Raw genomic sequence first — 21,536 nt, 5'->3', positions numbered from 1 at the left:
AAGGAAAGAAATCATAAAGATCAGAGCAGAAATAAATGAAATAGAAACAAAGAAAACAAATAGCAAAGATCAATAAAGCTAAAAGTTGGTTCTTTGAGAAGATAAACAAATTGATAAACCATTAGCCAGACTCATCAAGAAAGAGGGAGAGGACTCAAATCAATACAATAGAAATGAAGTAGGAGAAGTTACAACAGACACTGCAGAAATACAAAGCATCCTAAGAGACTACTACAAGCAAGTCTATGCCAATAAAATGGACAACCTGGAAGAAATGGACAAATTCTTAAAAGGTATAACCTTCCAAGACTGAACCAGGAAGAAATAGAAAATATGACCAGACCAATCACAAGTAATGAAATTGAAACTGTGATTAAAAATCTTCCAACAAACAAAAATACAGGACCAGATGGATTCACAGGTGAATTCTATCAAACATTTAGAGAACAGCTAACATCCATTCTTCTCAAACTCTTCCAAAAAATTGCAGAGGAAGGAACACTCCCAAACTTATTCTATGAGGCCACCAACATCCTCATACCAAAACCAGACAAAGATACTACAAAAAAAGAAAATTACATAGCAATATCACTGATGAATATAGATGCAAAAATCCTCAACAAAATACTAGCAAACAGAATCCAACAACACATTAAAAGGATCATACACCATGATCAAGTGGGATTTATCCCAGGGATGCAAGGATTCTTCAATATAAGCAAATCAATCAATGTGATACACCATAGTAACAAACTGAAGAATAAAAACCGTATGATCTTCTCAATAGATGCAGAAAAGGCTTTTGACAAAATTCAACACGAATTTATGATAAAAACTCTCCAGAAAGTGGGCATAGAGGGAACCTACCTCAATATAATAAAGGCCATATATGACAAGCCCACAGCAAATGTCACTCTGAATGGTGAAAAACTGAAAGCATTTCCTCTAAGATCAGGAGCAAGACAAGGATGTCCACTCTCACCACTATTATTCTACATAGTTTTGGAAGCCCTAGCCACAGCAATCAGAGAAGAAAAAGAAATAAAAGGAATATAATTTGGAAAAGAAGAAGTAAAACTGTTACTGTTTGCAGATGACATGATACTACACATAGGGACTCCTAAAGATGCCACCAGAAAAGTATTAGAGATAATCAATGAATTTGATAAAGTTGCAGGATACAAAATTAATGCACAGAAATCTCTTGCCTTCCTATATATTAATGATGAAAAATCTGAAACAGAAATTCAGGGAACACTCCCATTTACCACTGCAACAAAAAGAATAAAATACCGAGGAATAAACCCACCTAAGGAGACAAAAGACCTGCATGCAGAAAACTATAATACACTGATGAAAGAAATTAAAGATGATATAAACAGATGGAGAGATGTACCATGTTCTTGGATTGGAAGAATCAATACTGTGAAAATGACTATACTACCCAGAGCAATCTACAGACTCAATGCAACCCCTATCAAATTACCAATGGCATTTTTTACAGAACTAGAACAAAAAAATCTTAAAATTTGTATGGAGACACAAAAGACCCCGTATAACCAAAGCAGTCTTGCGAGAAAAAAATGGAGCTGGAGAAATCAGACTCCCTGACTTCAGACGATACGAGAAAGCTATAGCAATCAAGACAATATGGTACTGGCACAAAAAGAGAAACATAGATCAATGGAACAGGATAGAAAGCCCAGAGATAAACCCACGCACCCATGGCCAACTAATCTGTGACAAAGGAGGCAAGGATATACAATGGAGAAAAGACAGTCTCTTCAATAAGTGGTGCTGGGAAAACTGGACAGCTACATGTAAAAGAATGAAATTAGAACATTCCCTAACACCATACACAAAAATAAACTCAAAATGGATTAAAGACCTAGATGTAAGGCCAGAACCTATCAAACTCTTAGAGGAAAACAGGCAGAACGCTCTGTGACATAAATCACAGCAAGATCCTTTTTGACCCACCTCCTAGAGAAATGGAAATAAAACCAAAAATAAACAAATGAGACCTAATGAAACTTAATAGATTTTGCAAAGCAAAGGAAAATACAAACAATACGAAAAGAGAACCCTCAGAATGGGAGAAAATATTGCAAATGAATCAATGGACAAAGGATTAATCTCCATAGTATATAAACAGCTCATGCAGCTCAATATTAAAAAAAACAAACAAACCAATACAAAAATGGGCAGAACACCTAAATAGACATTTCTCCAAAGAAGACATACAGATGGCCAAGAAGCACATGAAAAGCTGCTCAACATCACTAATTATCAGAGAAACACAAATCAAAACTACAATGAGGTATCACCTCACAGCAGTTAGAATGTACATCATCAGAAAATCTACAAACAATAAATGCTGGAGAGGGTGTGGAGAAAAGGGACCCCCCTTGGACTGTTGGTGGGAATGTAAATTGATACAGTCACTATGGAGAACAGTATGGACGTTCCTTAAAAAAGTAAAAATAGAATTACCATATGACCCAGCAATCCCACTATTGGGCTTATACCCAGAGGAAACCGTATTTCAAAAAGACACATGCACCTCAATGTTCATTGCAGCACTATTTACAGTAGCCAGGGCATGGAAGCAACCTAAATGCCCACTGACAGACAAATGGATAAAGAAGATGTGGTAAATATATACAATGGCATATTACTCAGCCATAAAAAGGAACAAAATTGGGTCATTTGTAGAGATGTGAATGGACCTACAGACTGTCATATAGAGTAAGTCAGAAAGAGAAAAATAAATATCGTATGTTAACACATATATGTGGAACCTAGAAAAACGGTACAGATGAACTGGTTTGCAGGGCAGAAATTGAGACACAGATGTAGAGAACAAACGTATGGACACCAAGCGGGGAAATCGGCAGGGGTGGTGGTGGTGGTGATGGTGGTGTGATGAACTGAGAGATTGGGATTGACATATGTACACTAATATGTATACAATGGATAACTAATAAGACCCTGCTGTATAAAAAAATAACATTCAATAATTCAAAAAAAACCCTTAGACCTACTGTATTCTTTTTTTTTTTTTAAGCGGTACGTGGGCCTCTCACTGTTGTGGCCTCTCCCGTTGTGGAGCACAGGCTCCGGACGTGCAGGCTCAGTGGCCATGGCTCACGGGCCAAGCCGCTCTGCGGCATGTGGGATCTTCCCGGCCCGGGGCACGAACCCGTGTCCCCTACATCAGTGGACTCTCAACCACTGTGCCACCAGGGAAGCCATGTATTCTCTTATAAACTATTGGTTGTAACATAATAAATAGTTCAATATAAATGAAGTTAAGCACAAACCATATATGACATATTACGTGAAACAGAAAAAAAAATAGATATCACATATTACATGAAATAGAAAAAAATATATAGATACGATATAGCCCAAAAATTACCCCCAAAAAGTTACCCTAGAAATTTCAAAAACATTACATAACTAACATATAATTGTTAAAATGAAATGAATATACAAAATAGGGATATCAATTAAAAATTGTGTGCAGTTATTAAATTTCATTTCTTAATAAGCAATGAACTAAAACCTGTTAACTGATGTCCTACACAATGGGATGGATGTTATATTAAAATGATTGGTAGAGAGCAGTCGATACAAAGATTCTGAAATGTAAAACAACTGTTTGTTTTATATAGCTTATATTTTATTGGAAAAGTAATGTACTTTTCCAATAAAATGTACTAAAATGTATTCATTTCAATAATCTGTTTTATTTTCTATATGTATTGTATGAATTTCCCTAAACCATTCTCCAGAGTTAACAATTTGAAACTCATTCATGTATTTTATTATGCATCCTACAACTAAAACTAAGAGTCAGGTAAGAATGATTGTGGCAAACAGCCTAATTACAGAAAAAAAGCTAATATATTTTTACACTACAACATTTTGAAACCAATTTTGTGTTTATTGAAGCACGATTTTTTCTTCATGAATATTTTTCAAGATTTTTGTTTTTTGGGTCAGAGTATTAGTTCCTTAGGGCTGCCGTAATAAATTACCACAGATTGGCTGGCATAAAATAGCAGAAATTTATTCTGTCACTGTTCTGGAGCTTGGAAGTCTGAAACCAAGGTGTCAGCAGAGTTATTAGTTCCTACTAAAGTCTATGAGGGAGAATCTATTCCATGCTTCTCTCCTAGCTTCTTATGGTTGCCAGCAGTTCTTGGTGTCCCTTGGCTTGTAGATGTATCACTTCAATTTCTGCCTCTACCTTCATGTGGCATTCTTCCCTGTGTCTCCTCTCTTCTCCTCTTCTTATAATGACACAGACATATTGGATTAAGGGCCTTCCCTGCTCCAGTATGACCTCCTCTTAACTACTTACATCTGCAATAGCCATATTTCCACATAAGGTCACATTATGAGGTTTTGCAAAGGACATGAAGTTTGTAAGGATGCCATCCAACCCAGGGCAGTCAATTTCCATTTAACATTAATGAAAAGATTCCTGTATTATATAGCATCCAAAAATGATTGATGAAATAGGTGAATCATTGTTGAATACTAGATGCGATCTTTTATATTCTGATCAGATACTCAGATGGGCACTTACCTTTGGGAATCATTCTCATTCACAAATATGACGTACATACAAAGAGGAACTTAAATTCTTCAGGAAGGACTGAGGAGATTAAGCTAGGTACTTTCATTTGTTTCTAATTTGAGCATACTGTTCCCTAGAATATTTTCTAATTCTGATTTCACTGCAGAATTGTTCAGATCTGAATAAAGTCTGTAAATTACAAGTGGTAAACAAACTTGGGAACTAAAGCTAAATATTACAGAGGTAGATAAAGTAAGTCTGAGGTAAATTCAAGTATTTAATTCTTATCTTTTGCCCATATAGTTATGTTGATATTTTATTCATTGGATTCACCAACTTAGAGTTTGTAATCATAATTGAGAAGATGAATTTTTCCTGTATTTGAATAAATAGTTTACTGAGCAAATTAATAGTATAAATATGACTTCAAGGGAAACTACTTAAGAAAACAATCATTTACATGCACCTTTAATGAACATGCCCATGTATCCTTTTACTAATTATCACTTATTCATCCTTCAAGTCACAAATCAAGCACCATGTTGTCAGACCTGGTTTCCTTCAGTAGATGAAATCCCTACTAGATGTACTTATGGTACCTTGTACTACTTCTTTATAGCCCTTACCGCTTTGTCAATTTTATACTAATATTTATGATTATTTAACTACCATTGCTCTTCTTGGCTAGACTATAAACTCCACAGGACTAATACTATGGGCTATGTGTATTTTACTCGCCTTTGTTTCTTTGCCTAGTTCAGTACTTGCTGCATAACTGAATAAATTAGAAGTGCATATTAATGTATAAAAAGTTATGTGAATACTGAATCAATTTCATTAATTTGTTAAAGAATCCTCTGCCACGTGAACTTCACCTGAATAAACATTTTACAATTACAATTACTATTTGTAAATAAAATCATTGATTTTAGTATCTGGAAGAGATAACATACTTTTCCATTTCAAATAGACTTTGAATATTTTGAATAGCCCAATTTAAAATTGCAGGATTCAAATGATGACAGATTTTTATTTATCAAAAGCATTCTGGGCTATTATTAAAATAAACACAATTGACTTTAAATATAAGTTTTGTGAAACACTCTCTGTGAGAGCTATTAGAGCAATTCTACATTTTTAGTTTCTAATATATGAAAACATGGCACATATCATACTGGAAAATCCCTTTAAAACAATGAACACTGTAATTTCAGTAATGAAATTTATCAGTATAATGCATTTTTAAAATAATACTTGAATATTTTAAATTTTCATAGTACCTATATTTGAGAAAGCTATAGTACTAATTAATTATTCCCAAGTAGGAAAATTAAAATTCATTTTATGATCATTATTAATTATTTGAGTTATAGACAGTCTGTTGCAAATCTGAATATCGAAATTCAGAATTTGGGCATGCAGATATAATTATAATCTCTCTTTTGACAGCTTGAATTTACATAGTTAAGTAAATACACATATTCTCCTCTTCTTCTTCTTCTTCTTCTTTTTAAAAAAAATTCCCGGTTAGAGAAAGGACTGCATTTCAAAAGTCAAATATAATGCTAAGATAAACAATTTTTCCAGTTTTGAGACACTGCTGTATCTTGAATTGAGCTATCTGTGTCATGCTAATATTTCCTACATTTTCTTTTTGAGAAAAAAAATGCTAAATACCCCCTATTTCCACACATATATAGTACATATCTCTATATATCCCACAGTTTCTTATATTAGGCTGTTCAGGAATATTACACGAGAAACTGTGAGGAAGAACTTGAAGAATCAGATGATGATGACTTTCTCATAATTTGATAGCTGCTCTAAGCTTGGCTGAGCGTCCTCTGGGGTTATTTTGTACATCTTGATCTTCCGGAGTAAGTACCTTCTTATGCATCATTTTCCACATTAAAGGGGCCCTTCCTATAGAGACTCCTTCCGTGTTTTCATGATCTGAACCCAACTGTGATTTTTGTATCACCTTCTGTCTAGCACTTAGGTTAAACCTTTGTGTCATGCTTATCCCAAGCAGGAATCGTTTGATGATGCGATCCTCCAGTGAATGGAAGGAGAGGGCAACCAGGCGACCACCAGGTCTCAGAAACTTCTGAGCTGTCTTCAGTCCTGTGTAAAGTTCATTGAGTTCATTGTTCACAAATATGCGAAAAGCTTGGAAAGTCTTGGTAGCAATATGGGTAGATCGTTGTAGCAAGTCTTTTCGTGCATAAGTAGCAGATGGAGGAAATGCACCTACAAACAGATTTTGTAAAAACAGGAAAAGAGGACAAATAGGTAACATTAATATTTTCCACTGTAAATTTACTGGGTTGTGTTGTGTGTATATTTAAGGAACTAAGTTTCCTTAGAAAACTGTGTCATTTCATCCATACTTCTCCGTTTTATTTCCGAGCCTTCCATCAAAGTTTAAAACTATTCTGTCAGAAACATATTTCAGAACTCTTAAGGGTAAATGGAGTCAAACAAGAGCAGAGAAAGAGAAAAGGGTGAACAAATATTTGAAGAAATAATAATGAAAACCTTCCTAACTTTGATGAAAAATATTAACTCTCAGCTACAAAAAATTCAATGGACCTCAAATAGAATAAACAAAGAAAACTGCACCTAGATGCATCATGATCAAACTACTACAAGCTGAAGATAATAAGAAAAATCTTGAATATAACACAGAAAAACAATATATTACATAGGAGAACAAAAATATGATTAACAGCTAATCTCTCATTAGGATAATGGAGTCTATAAGATACTGGAATAACATTCAAATTGTTGAGGAATAAAACCCTGTCTTCCAAGAAAGCTATTTTTAAAACCATTTTTCAGAATTAAAGGTTCAAAGACATTTTCAAATAAATTTAAAAATGAGAAAATTCATTGCTAACAGCTCTAAATTTAAGAAATGCAAAAGGAAATACTTCAGGCTGAAATAAAATAACATCAGGTGATAACTTGGATAGAGAGAGGGTAATGAAAATATGAGTGATATGATATGAAGATAAGAAATAATTCTCTTAATTTCTTAAAAGACAGGACTGTCTTTCTGTCATTCTTAATTTCTTTAAAAGGCAAGACTCTAAAATTATAATATAACATTCTTGGTTTTATAATATAGATATAGATATGTATTGTATATGACAGCAACAGCACAAAGGATGAGAGTGTGTAAATGAAACTACACTAGTACAAGGTTCCTATATTTTACTGGAAGTTAAAGTTGCATATTGTGGTCCCTAGAGCAATAACAAAAAATAATGCAAAGAAATAAAGCTAATAAGTGAATAAAATAATAATAAAATTAATCCACAAAATATCGTTTAACACGAAAGAAGGCAGAAAACAGGAAAATAAAAATGAGACAAAGAGAAGACAAATAGCAAAATGGCAGACAATAAATCCAAATATAAAAATAATCATATTAAATGTAAGGGTACTAAACACTCCAATAAAAACGTAGAGACTGACTGAAAACTAGCAAGACCTAATTATACATTGTCTACAGAAATGCACATTAAATATAAAAACACAAATAAAAGTAAGCAAGAGGCTGTGAAAAAGTATACCATGTAGAGATTAAGCAAAAAAAAACCCAGAGAGACTATACTACCATTAGACAAAATAAACTTTTAAAAAGAAGAATTGCTAGACCCCAAAATAAACATTTACTATTGAGAAAAATGATCAAGACAGCAGTAAGATACAATTACAAATGCATATGCACCAAATAACATAGTTCCAAAAATTTACATGCTTCAGAAAAATGACCCACATTTATATAGGCAATTATGTTTTGATCAAAATGTCAAGTTAATTCAACGGAGAAAGACAGATTTTCAATGAAAGTGATTATTTGTACAAAATAAAATGAACTTCAACCCTTACTCCACACCATACACAAAAATTAATTCAAAATGGATCATGGACCTAAGAGTAAACACTAAAACCATAAAATATATATCTCACAAACCTCTCTTATTCAGCACATATAAGGGAATCTCACAATTTAATAACAGTTCACATTTAGTAATCTGTAGCTCTGGTAGTAAAGTACATTAAGACACATCTGATTAATCTTCTTAGGAAACTGGATCAGAGGAGGGGAGAAATAATATTTTACCTGTACCACAGAGCTGAGAACTCGGCAGCCTGACGTTAAGCAAATCAGTGTTATGGTTCACTCTTCCTCTACAAAATCTACTTTGCTGAAAGGCTAGAAAACGTTAGACATTAGGGAATTTATCTTCCAACAACCAGGTCTCTCAGAAACAAAATGCCAAAGTCAAAGCTGAGGAGGGAGGTCAACTTCTTTCCCTTTGCTATTCAATTTCTCCATTTTCCGGGAAAGAGTTTTGGTCACTGGGCAATGTATTTCAAAACATTCTAAGGATCTGAACAAACATGCAACTATTCACAATTTAGAGCTTGGATTTAGAGAACGCTTCAAGAAGGTTGCATTCCTGAAGTCCTTATGTGATTCAAACCTTGCCTAATTCAATGTTAATTTTTTCAAAGGAGAAATGTAATATAAAATACATTTTAATGTATATGGATTTTAATGTAAAATAGGGGGTAAACATTCATGGAGCATATGGATCAACAAATACTGTAGGATATTTTTGCTTCAAGGCTTAAAAAATTGTTTTTCTTTTCATCTCTAATATTTTGTAGAAATTAAAACCATGGCTCAACATGGTAACTGCTTAGTTTTCTTTGCATTTTATCACATTTCAAAGCTATATATTTGAGGATGTGGTTTTTAACATAGCACCCTGAATTAGCCATGCCTGGATATGTGATAACTAAATTGATGAAATGATAGAAAAGCAGAGAGCTTAATTAACACTTGCTTGATATTATCTTTAAATGTTTTTTAAAGCTAATACAAATAGGAAATGTTAAAATAACAAAGTAATGTCTGAAATCCCCATAGAAATTCTAATATAAACAAGAGCATTGGTTCATTTGACATGACAAAGTATGGTAGGCATTTCTGTTTACCAGCTAAAATGGCACCTTCCTCTGCTATAATTATAGTTTATAATTCATTCAGCCAGCTAGTTATGAAACTATGAGATTCCTGACTGATTTTTTTTAATTGAGGAAATCTGTTTTTATTTCAAAGTATTCACATAAAGTGAGACTTTATTAACGTTTTATATTATGCAATGTCAAGTTTATATAAATCATGTTCACATTAAGTACATCCACACTATGAATCTGGAGCTCACAAATTAACACCACTGTGACCAGATAAGCTTGTCTTTATAAGGTCTAATTAGGCCTTGTCAATATCATATCATGGAGAAAGAAAATAAGAGCTTTTGTTTATATTTAGGAATGGATGATCCTGAAGATAATAGGATAACTACATTCCATGAAGCTTTCCTTCTGGGGCTTTCTTACTTTTGTTTAGGGAATTCTAATATGGACTATGTCCACTGGATTTCTTGGGAAGGATTTCTAGGTGTGGTTCTGTCAGCCTCCTCAAGTTCCATTTTTAGAGAGATGACAAGGGACTGCAATGGGCAACGTGCTTCGTGCAGCTTTTTGGTGCTGCTCTGGGGATGAAAGGCACATATCCTCCCTTCCTTTTTACTGGCACTTTTGCGTCTGTAGTTTATGGAAAGAGAGGTTGACAATGCAGATTGTGTAAAATGAAATAAAGAAACAAAAGTATATAAAATAGCATATGGCAATGAAAATTAAAGTAGTAAAAACAAAACATCAACTGGCATTGTTACAAACAGACAAGAATATAAGAAAAGACAATACTGCTATCAAGAATTAAGCAAGATTCTTTGTCTGAATTGGAAACTTTAAAGACAATCAGTAAATGTCCTGTGCCTCTGAGGTAGCAAAAAAGGGTTTCCTTGTGAAAGTCACTGGTCAGAGAGCAACTCTGCCACAGAGTTCTTAGGTATGCATAGACTAGGTAGGAACATTTGCCTACAGGTCATCTGGAAAAAAGATTCAAAAACTATACCAGAACCAATGCCTACCTATGAGCTGGAATCTGATTTAGGCCATAGGAAGAAAAATATTAGTGATACATGCTCCCTGACTCTGAGTAGCTGGCTGCTTTGCAATCCTTCACTGCTTTCTCATCTCCCACATCCTGTTATCAGAAATAGAAACTGGTCTCTCTGTTTTTCCATTTCCTGAGCTTAATCACAAAGTCTTGTATGGCTAATTCATTTGATTAAGGCAGAGAGCAGGTAAGACAAAATATGGACTCAATCACAGTTTGGGTCATTTGGTTTGGTACTGAGAGAAAAATCTCCTTTTTCTGGTTTATAGTCCATCAACAGATTTACTTCACACCAGGCCAATGTATATTAGCTCGAAGTGGGAAGAGGTGTGCTTAACTCTTCACATAACACTTATCACACTACTGTGATTACTAGTTTGCTTTCCTGTCTCACCCTACTCCAAGCCATCATCATCTTTTCCACACAGTCATCAGACAGATCTTTTGTGTACAAAAATTGGATGTCATTCCACGGTTCAAAACCTCTAGTATCTTCCTATCACATGAAATAGGAACTGAAGTTCTTCTTACCTTGGCCAAATGTCCCTATGTTATATACAATTTCTGCTTCTCACCACCCCCATTTCTCTGAACTCATCTCCTGATCTTGAGCTCTGTAATCTTAACTAATTCATGGCGTGTTCATCCTGGGTCCTTTGACCTGTACCAAGAATATCTATCTGCCTATATATACCTGGATGGGTTACTCCTTACCTCACTCAGGTCTCTTCTCAAACACTGCAGAATTAGAAAAGAAAGATAGCACCCTGTCACTGGAGTCCCCTTACATGGTTTTATTATTTTTTTTCATAATACCTTATCAGGGATAATATTTATTTGTTTACCATCTGTCTTCCTCCGCTAGAATATACACTCAGTGAAAACACAGACTTTGTTAACTGCTATAAATCTTTTACAGCAAGAAGAGTTAGTAGATTGAAAGAATGATTGTATTTGTACTTTAAAGTTATAAACATAGTCATTGCTAAAACAACAAAAACAAAAGCAAAAAGATATATTATCTGTAGTATATGCAGTAAAATGTTAATGTCACTTCTCCTTAAATTCCACCCTAAGAGGCAATCAAGAGGTATACTTTCTAACTTTTTTCTTAATAGATATATGACACTTGTATATAAATGTATGTACATGCATACATATATATATTTGTAAAAAGGGAATGATCTGTACAATATCTGCAACTTGTTTAATTGCCTTACTTTTAAAAATAATTTCAGTTGTATAGACACATTATAGTCCATTTTGTTTGTTCATTTAACAAATGTTTATACTGTCAAGAACAGTACCAGCTAACTGGGAATGGTAATTAAGGTAGAAGCAGTCTCTACTTTGGTGGAGCTCATATTGCCACCACAGCAGGAATATTAGGGATGTTTTCTATTTTTACTATCACAAAAAAATGCTGCAGTAAACATGTGAACTGCATATTTTTAAAAATTCAACATGGCAGAAAACCTCTACAAAGTAAAAAGTCACAATCTGGGAAAAATACTTTAACTGTATGTGAACTTGTGATACTATGCCTGTAGAATTAGTGTTAGGTCAAAGGCTGTTTATGCCCATTTAAATTTGAATCAATGCTTCTAAATTTACTGTCTAAATAGATTGTACCAGTTTACTTCCACCAATAGTATTTGAGAGAGTCTACCTCCCCACGTACTCAACTAGTACTGGAAGCTATTACTTTTTGTAACTTTGACTAGTCTAATAGTAGGCAAATGTTAGCTTATAGTTGTTTTAATTTGCATTTCTTTGGCAATTAGTAGAAGTGGGCATCCTCTCAAATCTAATGACCATTTGATTTTAGCTATGAATTGCTTGAACAAACCCTTAATGTGATGTTGCTTTTTTCTTTATTGATTTGGCAGAACTATTTATAAAATAGATATCAAGCATTTTCCTCTCATGTATAGTTACAAATATTTTTCCTGGATTGTGACTGTCTTTTTACTTTGTAGATATTTTTCTGCTATATAAAAATTTAGAATTTTCTGCTATAAAGAAATTTTCATGTCTTTTAGATTTTGTCAAGTTTAGGAAGGCTTTCCTCACCCCAAGATTTTAGATATAAGCAAGTCTATGTTTTTCTGGTATATTTCTGGTTTTATTTCTTACATTTAAATATTTGATCCATGAGAAGTTTAATTTTTAGTATAGTATGAAGTAGGGATCTAACTTTAGTTTTCAAAAACCACATAGCTAATTGCCCTATTTATGAAATTGTATGTTATTTCCCTACTCATTTGAAGTACTGGTTTGATCATATGCTACATTTTTAGATACAAATCTGGTTCTGGATTCTCAATTGTGTTGCACTGATGTATTTCTCTATTTTTCTGCTAATACCAGATTATTACTGCTTTTAAAATTTTTCCAGTACATTTTGCTATCAGGTGGAGTAAGTCCCCCCTTCCCATGCCATTACCTTTCTTTTCAAAATTTTTTTGTGTATTTTCATTCATTTATGATTCCGAATTAAATTTAGAAATAATGAAGTATATAATGATAAACATTTTGATTGGAATTACAGTAAATTTCTAAACTGATCTGGAAAAATTTACATTATCATATCAAACAATCCATCCAAGAAACAGTATTTCCATTAATATTTTACATGTCCTTCATTAAAGTTGAGTAGTTGTCTTCACTTAAGTCTTGGTCAGGCTATTTGTAAGTACTGTGTTTATACATACACATTTTAACCATCCCTGTGGAAAAGCATAAGAAATGGTAATATTATATTAAGATGACATGATGTAACAGAAATAGGGCTAAACTTTAGAAAGGAGAGACTAGGCTCAGTATAAGATCTTTTACATTTTTATAGCTGTTTGATGTGGGGCAATAGCACAACTTCTGAGTTTGTTTCCCCACTAGAAGATGAGGTGATAACACTTCTCACAGGATTATTCTGAAAATCAAATAAAGAAAATATTCAGGAGCACCTAGTGCACACTTGGCATAAAGTAGTCACTTTATGAATGTCATTCACACATTTATTTATTATTCTCAGTTGTAAAATGGAATAAGTGATGAGGGGATTTGATAGGTTAATTTGAGGTTCTGCCAAACTAATTTTATTTTCATCCTGAACTAATAGCACAGTAGGTAGGATAGAGGGCTGCTGAAAACCCCTGAAGCATCTGAGTAATGCTTATTGGATTTAGGCATCAGACTAAAACAACTCAGCATCCAGAATGAAGTTAAAATTTTCCTTATGTACAAATTAACGGCATACTTCTAAGTTTACTAAGCAGTATTTAGGCCTTAAAAGTATGAAGACTTAGCATGGCATAGGAATGAGAAATCATTAAAAAAATTTTTTTCCAGTTTGACCTTGACTTATAATAACTGATGCTAAGAATTAAAACCCTAATTTCATTAACCTAACCTTCCAGATTGCACTCACCTGTCCAGGAGATTATTTTCCTTAATTACACTCCTAGATTCCGTTGCCACCTAACTATACAACTTGTATTATGGCATTCTAAGCACGTAATATTCTTTCTCTGTTCTTTTTTTATTTCTTTGCTTTAGTTCTCATGGAACATTTTTCTGTATAGGTTATCTGCTTTCTTAGGCACAGTTCCACAAGGATAAAATATATTTGGAGTCATTTTAAACCAGGCCCATTGTTTTCACAGCTCCAAAAAAACCCAGTAATTATATCCTGAATGATGTATATCAGTAATTACAGCATCATTCACTTAGCCAATATTTATTATGTACAATGTGGTAAACACTGGGGATTAAAATGTTTATGAAGACATAGTCCTTGTCCTCAAGAAATTCAAACCCAAAGAAGAGAATGATAAATAAATAAATATTGGGAAGAGGGTTATAAAGAAGGATTGTACATACTATTAAGGGAAGGAGGAGGGGGAGGGGGAGTGGAGAGGGAGGGGGAAGGGATCTTTGGCCCTCATATAGACAGCATTTTCCAAACTACTGTTCTGCAGAACAGTGATCTTGTAAACTATAGCACTTGCACCCCCAACCAAACACCAATGTGTCTGTTATAACAAAGTCTGAGAAACGCAGCATGCTATACTCCTCTTTTGAGGACTCACAATACCCATTAGCATGGTAAAGCTCTGAAGGCAACCATTTAACTTTGTTTACCTAGCATGTCCAAACTGTTTGAAACAGAACTTTTAATTTTTAATAACAACTATTTATTCCATAGAACTCATTTGCTGGGTAACACACTTTGGAAAATATTGAAAATAGGTTTTGTGTTAATAACTTTCCAAATATCTTAATTACATCGTTAAATCCTTATAATAACCCTGAGAGGTAAGAAGTAAATATCCTTATTTCCATTTAAAGGTCAAAAACTAAGGTGTAAAATGTATCTTCTCAAGTTCACAGGAGTCAAATGGGAACTCAGATCCTTTTAACGTGAAGTGTACCCTAACATCCCCTTTTTTGAAATACTGAATGAGCCTAACTTTCCCAGAAGAAAGGCATAACATTTCTGGTGAGTTCATTTGAGAAACACATTCAGGGAAGCCCAGATCAGCATTAGTTCATCTAAACAGAAAAAAACAAAAACCCCAATATTATTATATAGGTTTGTAATTTTTAAAATTTCCTTAGGATGTTCTTGAGTTTTTAAGTGTGCCCAAAACAAGATAACAATTTTAAGATTGTATGTTCACTAAACTATCTCACCTCCTTTTTCCTGATTAGAATTTAAGGAAGTTAAGATGAAATCACATGGTTTAGATCGATTTCCAGAAGCTCTGATTCCATGTCTGGTGTTTATATAACAATCTCATTTTCTGGGAGAAAATGAGTGTGGAATCTTTACTTTAAGCCTGAATAGCCTTTTACTGAGAGATGTTGTAATGGAACTCAAATCACTTTGCATCAAGTTGCAAGAGTTTGGCTTTCTTTCCACATTTCCCTTGGGGAGATGTGCATTGTCAAGCCTAAAGACTGCACATGTGGTGAAGGCAGAAACTGCCCTGATCTCTTACCCTGGGAACAGTAATGAATACCTTTGGCTTTTGTCCTTTTCGTTCCATTGAAAATAATATATTGTTAGCTCAGGTTATTAGACTGTGCATTTGTCTCTTTTTCATCAGCTTTCTTGATAGTGGGTTTAAAAAAGAAACAGTTGCTACTGCTGCCATTATAAAAAGACTTTTGGGCAGGTACTGATTACATGTTTTTGATTAGGAATCTAGACTCATCCAATGCAGTACATACTGGGCTTTTCCTGACTCCCTAGGAAGGGAGCCCTTTACAGCTTTTTTATGTTCTAAAAATGAATACTTAATATTCTCCAGCTAAGCAAAATGAGGGGACAAGCTTGTGTACAATTAGGAATAAAGGGCTCAGACGGCTAAAATCTTGGGAAATTAAACCCAGATCCTTTTATTTTTTTTCTTTAAAGCTTCTTGAAAAATGTTGAAAGAAGACTGATTTTTCCATACATTTGTTATTATGCATTTCTTGTAAATACACAATTTTACCAATGACAGGGCAGTGCTCCTTGCTCTCATTCTCAGTCTAGAATGCCTTTTTCCCTCTTCTTACAGTTTATGTCTACTCATCCTTAATACTCACTAAGGTGCAATTTTCTCCAGGAAGCTTTTGCAATGACCTTTTAATAGATATTTTTATCAAACTATTTACTACTCTATACTATTTATCTACTAGCCCCTACTAGGCTGTAAGTAGTCCAGAAACCTTTTCTTATTTTCTTTATATCCCCAGTCCCAGGTCTAGGGCCTGGTGCACAGTAGGTGGCAAAGGGGAAAATCCACTAAATAAGAGATATTCTTCCAGTCCCAGATAAAGATCAAGATGTACCATAAATGGTATTCTGAATGTGGAAATTCATAAAATCCCTGAAATCTCTGTAAGGTTTTGTATATACATGCAGATTTATGTGGAGACACTGCAGGGCTTCTATCAAAGGCTCAAATATATCAGGGACTCCAAAATAGGTAAATTCCTGGTGAAAACATATTGAGTTTACTGAGTTTTCGGCTTACAACTTACCATCTTTAATAATACCACCAAACAAGGCTCTGCATTTATCTAGTTTTGGTTTGTTATATTTTTCTTTATCTCCAGGAATATCACCACTTAGCACCACCAGAAACGTTGGTTAAAAACCCCCTTTACGCATGACAGCAGAAGTTGGAAACTATAGCAGTGAATATTCAGTCTTCCTCTGACTCACAAGGAATTTCATATTAAAAAAAAAAAAAGAAAAGCTTGCTTAGTAACAGGCTGCACTATATATAATAATAGAACACAATTTGTATGTGGAAGCGGTAAGATAGATTTCATTCATAAAAAACACCATGCTTCTGGCTAGATAAATGACTTGAGGTCCCAGAGAGAAATTATCATTTTTAGTTCTGGGATACCCTTATGCTACTTACACTTTTTAAAATTTAATACATTCACATGTTCAAATATATTGAGATTTTTAAGCTTGTGAATGAAATTAGCAATGTGCTGTGGCTGTCAACGCGATGCACTGCAATTCCTCCTCAGTGGTAGGGCTTAAAAATTAATTCAGCTCTTGCACCTGTTTGTCAGCATTCGTCTGTCGAATTTCCATCACATTTAATAAGTCTCTGTGACGTAACTCGTGTCCTTTTGCCTGGGCTCCTTTAATGTAGGGTTAAATTCTCACCCATCTGAAATTTGAGTAATAATACAAATTTCAAATTGTTAATTAAAATTTGTGAACTTCAGTGGTTCTGGATAAAACTGGCTTTACTCAGTGAGGTTCTTTTGAAACTTCTTCAGAGACTCATCTAATCCCCAACTCCTACCAGGTTAAGTCTGATGACAACATGATCTCACTCTGGGTGGTTGAGATTTACAAATCCTCCTACAATAGGGAAAACATCGAGTTGTAGGCTTGAACAAAAAAGGTAACAAGGAACATTACCTACTGAGATGAAATTAAAAAGATGGCTCAGAATTAAATTAAAAGAATATCAAATTAAAGGATTGATATTTTTCTCACATTATTTTTCAATAAAGCTAATTCTACACTACCTGTGTCTTAAAATGCTTAGCATAGATGGGGTAGCTCAAAATGAATCATGATTCCTATTACCTATTTAGGTAGTCAACATTAAATTTACTTATTGCATCTTCAAACCAGGATTGAGGACTATTTGCCAGATACTGTGAACACAAAGCAGTCTAAGCAGGAGGTTCCAGCATATTAAAGACCCATAATAAGATACTTCATTTGAACCTTTAGGAATAGTCTATAGGGCATACAGTACTACTCTCAGTTGGGCCAGTCACACTTTCCAGAGCTGGGAGATGGTAACAGGAAAAGATATTTAACAATGCCCTCTTTTTCTTGTGAGGTCAGCACATACACATAATTAATCCTCATGCTCCAAGGTAAAGTTGTTTGCCCTCCTGTAGCATACTTAACCTGCAATGGAACACTTCTCAACTGTATTGAAATTATTTAAAAAAATTAAAACTTAAATATTTCTCCCACTGAAATATAAGCTTCCAGAAGTCAGGATCGTGTGTTACTCCCAAAAGGCAGGGATTATGTGTTTTCTCATTTGTCTCGTAACAGGCTTGATGAAAGACTAATAGACTGTCTTACTGAATTAAAGAATAGATGATCAATTTATCCAAAGGCCTATAGCACATGGATTTTAATTAAATCATAGATTATAAGTATCTCCTTTTTCTCCCTACCATATCCCAATCTAATAGTGAACCCCTCCCCCCACTCATCTTTTATTTTTCTGCCTGCTCTATCCTACTAAATTGTTCTAGGAGCAGTGCTTTGGATAATGTCCAGTGAAGACTATTGGTTTCTAGAAGAATGTATGTTCATTCTGAAAAAAAATGTTTCAAGGACTAAAGGCATATATATATGCCATTAATCTCACCTAGGGGATTTAGCCTATAAAGGAAATACCCCTATCAGCTCCAAAATCCCTTAAATATGCATAAAAGCATTTATTAATTATATAGCTTTCAATAATAGCCTCCACTAGGAGGTAAGCCAAATATCTAATAATGATGATATGATTAAATAAATTATGGTATTTCTTACTGATACTTAGTATACTGACATAAAAAATGAGTAACATGATAAAACACTAAGTGAATGAACTCCAAAATTATATCCTTTCAACCATTTCAACTCAAAAACTGCAATAATAAATAAAAATAAAGAGATAAAGAGAATATGCAAAATTATATGTGTGCTATGGTGGTAGAGTGGTATTACAGGTTTTTAAAGTTTTCACTTGAATTTCTTAATGTTGTATGACATAAATGGGAATGCTTTTATTTATTTTGTTTTTTATTTTTATATTTTTGCAGTACGCGGGCCCCTCACTGTTGTGGCCCCTCCCGCTGCAGAGCACAGGCTCTGGACGCGGAGGCCCAGCAGCCACGGCTCACGGGCCCAGCTGCTCCGCAGCACGTGGGATCCTCCCGGACCGGGGCATGAACCTGCGCCTCCTGCAGCGGCAGGCGGACCCCCAACCACTGCGCCACCAGGGAAGCCCCGGGAATGCTTTTATAACAAAGAAAAATTTACATTTTTTCTATGATCATGAATTTTAATTATTTTTACATGTATTTGTGAAGAAGATTCTATCAATAACTAGATAAGGTAAATTCTTCATATTGATTAGCTTTTGTCAAATTCTATCATATGCCTAGCACAAGGGTAGGTAGTTTTAAAATGTAATTTCTAATCATCACAGCAATCTTATAAGTTAGGAAGCATTATCCTTATCTTAAAGAGGATTGGAATTATTATGTAACTTGTCCAATTTCACACATCTAGTAAACAGCAGGGCTAAAATTTGAATCCAAGTTTTTGTATAATTCCAAAATGAATTTCTTTTTCCATTACTCAGTGACACAATAGAATGAAGAGACATGAACCCTGACTAATAAAGCAAACAGGTAAGCAATATAGCAATGCAGCCTACTGGCTTGTTAATTTAAGGCTGTCATCAAAGTCCATTTTCCATCTAAAGAGTACAGAGATGAAGTCAACAACTTATAAATCCTACCTGCTAGATTATCATTCTCAGCTTCAAATTTTGAGACAGGTCTGAAGCACATAGGACTCTAGATCTTAATCTAGAGATTAGATTTCCAGTGGACTTTACATAAATGTTCACATTCTTTTTTTTTTTAAATAAGAAATTGTAGTACCTTCAACATCATTGCCATGATTCTGTCTCTAAAACATTTCACTGAATAATAATTAGGCAACAGAAATCTTCATTCAACAATAATAATTTATATTATTTTAAACAATAACCCACATTCTCTTTTCAAAATCCAAGCCTATAGCTTACTGTGTGAGGGCTAACTTGTCACCTGGTTAATGAGATTTGATTCACCTTGAATGAGTTGGTAGCCAGCCCATCTTTAGAGTTCTTTAACTGATGAAAAAAAGGGGGGAGAAGGGTAAAGTAACAGCAGGAAATAATGTTTTCAATAAAAAAGGGATGCCTTCCCCAGTCTTGGCCTTTCCTCACACTGCTTCTCAAGCTTCAGGTTCCTAGTTCATTGACTGCTACATCTCTGCCTGCTGACATCTTAACCACCCCTTCAAAAAGCAAGACAACTGCTGTTTGTATAGGAAATATCTCCTGGTGAATCCATTATAAAATTTTTTACAGCATTTGTTCTATTCACTCAAATGCATTTACTCACTCAGTAACCTGCTCACTCACTTATTTTTATGTGTTCATTCAACAAAACTTAAAAAAAAAAGTCTACTAGAGATGAGCCTCTATTGGGCATTTAAAATACATTGTCTGATTTAGTTATCCAAGAATCCTGTGAGGTAGCTGTTATCATTCATATTTTTCAGATTAAGAAACAGAGATTTAGAGAAGGTAATAAATGCCCAAATTTACAAGGCTAGTAAATGACAGAGCCACTTCAAATCTCCCTGATTGAATAGTTCTTGCTTCCTCTAACCTAGTCTTTTGTTCTTTAACTCATTCTCTAGGAAATGGGTGCTGAGGCTACTCTGGTAAAGTTAGATATGGTTACTCTACACTTGAAGAGCTCACACAGTCTATGAGGGAGACAGAGTGTAGTGAAGTAAATGCTCCTTAGATAAATGAACAACATGTGGGAAAAGTGAGCAACTTCAGGAAGATGGCAAAAAGGAAAGTTCAGGAAACCTCCAAAGTAATGTCTAGTCTTGAAAGAAGTAGACAAATTTTTTTTTATTTTTTTGAGGGGAGGGAGGAGAAGTGAGGAATGACATATCTTGCAGAGAGAGATCACATACAAAAGGATGGAAGTAAGAAAGCAGAAAGTGAGTTCTGGGACCATGAATGGTAAGCAGTTTGGTGTAGACATGGAGTGTGGTGTGGGGGAAAGGTGGTGAAGAAATTAGGTTAAAAAGATAGGCAAAAACCAGATCATGAAGCGACTTGGTTTTCATCTTAAGGAGTTTAGGCTTTGTCTTACAGATAATAGGGAACCTACTAAGGATTTTTAGGAGAGGTGTGATAGTAGGAGAGTTGTATTTTATAAATATAACTCTGGTAGAGCTTGAGATGGCGGGGTTGAGAGAGACAAAAGGTATAGAGTCCAGTTAGAAGACTAAGGTAAATATTCTGGCAAAGATAATAAAGGCTTATAATAAAGCAATGATGGTGGAAATCGGGGTGGCGGGGACACAAAGATTTAGGGAGGCAGAATTTAAATGTCTTAGTGATGCATGTTTTCACTTCATATTAAGGTTGATTTGAGGGTTTTGATTTGGGCTTTTGGGTAAATGTGGTTAGGTGCATTAGAAACAGAAAAAGAGGCAGGGTCAGTGGCACTAAGCAAGGTGAGATTTGGAACACTGAGCTTTATATGCTTGTGGGATAAATAGTTGATATG

At 34.4% G+C, this 21,536-nt stretch overlaps 1 protein-coding gene across 8 annotated transcripts in view; it reads right to left on the bottom strand.

The window, feature by feature from the left end:
• METTL15 (methyltransferase 15, mitochondrial 12S rRNA N4-cytidine) overlaps nucleotides 1–21,536 on the bottom strand; it is a 247,242-nt gene that overhangs the window by 40,356 nt on the left and 185,350 nt on the right. For 6 of the 8 annotated variants that reach the window (XM_073808727.1, XM_073808726.1, XM_073808728.1 and 3 more), the window contains one exon: nucleotides 4,050–6,838. The exons of 1 other annotated variant lie outside the window; for it this stretch is intronic. In XM_073808727.1, the coding sequence (XP_073664828.1) occupies nucleotides 6,393–6,838 (446 nt within the window). In that variant the 3' untranslated portion in view covers nucleotides 4,050–6,392. Of the gene's footprint in view, nucleotides 1–4,049; nucleotides 6,839–21,536 lie in introns of those variants that run through there. One more of the 8 variants, XM_033862655.2, reaches the window with a different exon arrangement.

This window comes from Tursiops truncatus, chromosome 8, assembly GCF_011762595.2.
Source record: "Tursiops truncatus isolate mTurTru1 chromosome 8, mTurTru1.mat.Y, whole genome shotgun sequence".
In the NCBI taxonomy this organism is placed as follows: Eukaryota; Metazoa; Chordata; class Mammalia; order Artiodactyla; family Delphinidae; genus Tursiops; species Tursiops truncatus.
The sequence above is the reverse complement of the archived record's forward strand: the minus strand, read 5'-3'. Positions and strand labels throughout refer to the sequence as shown.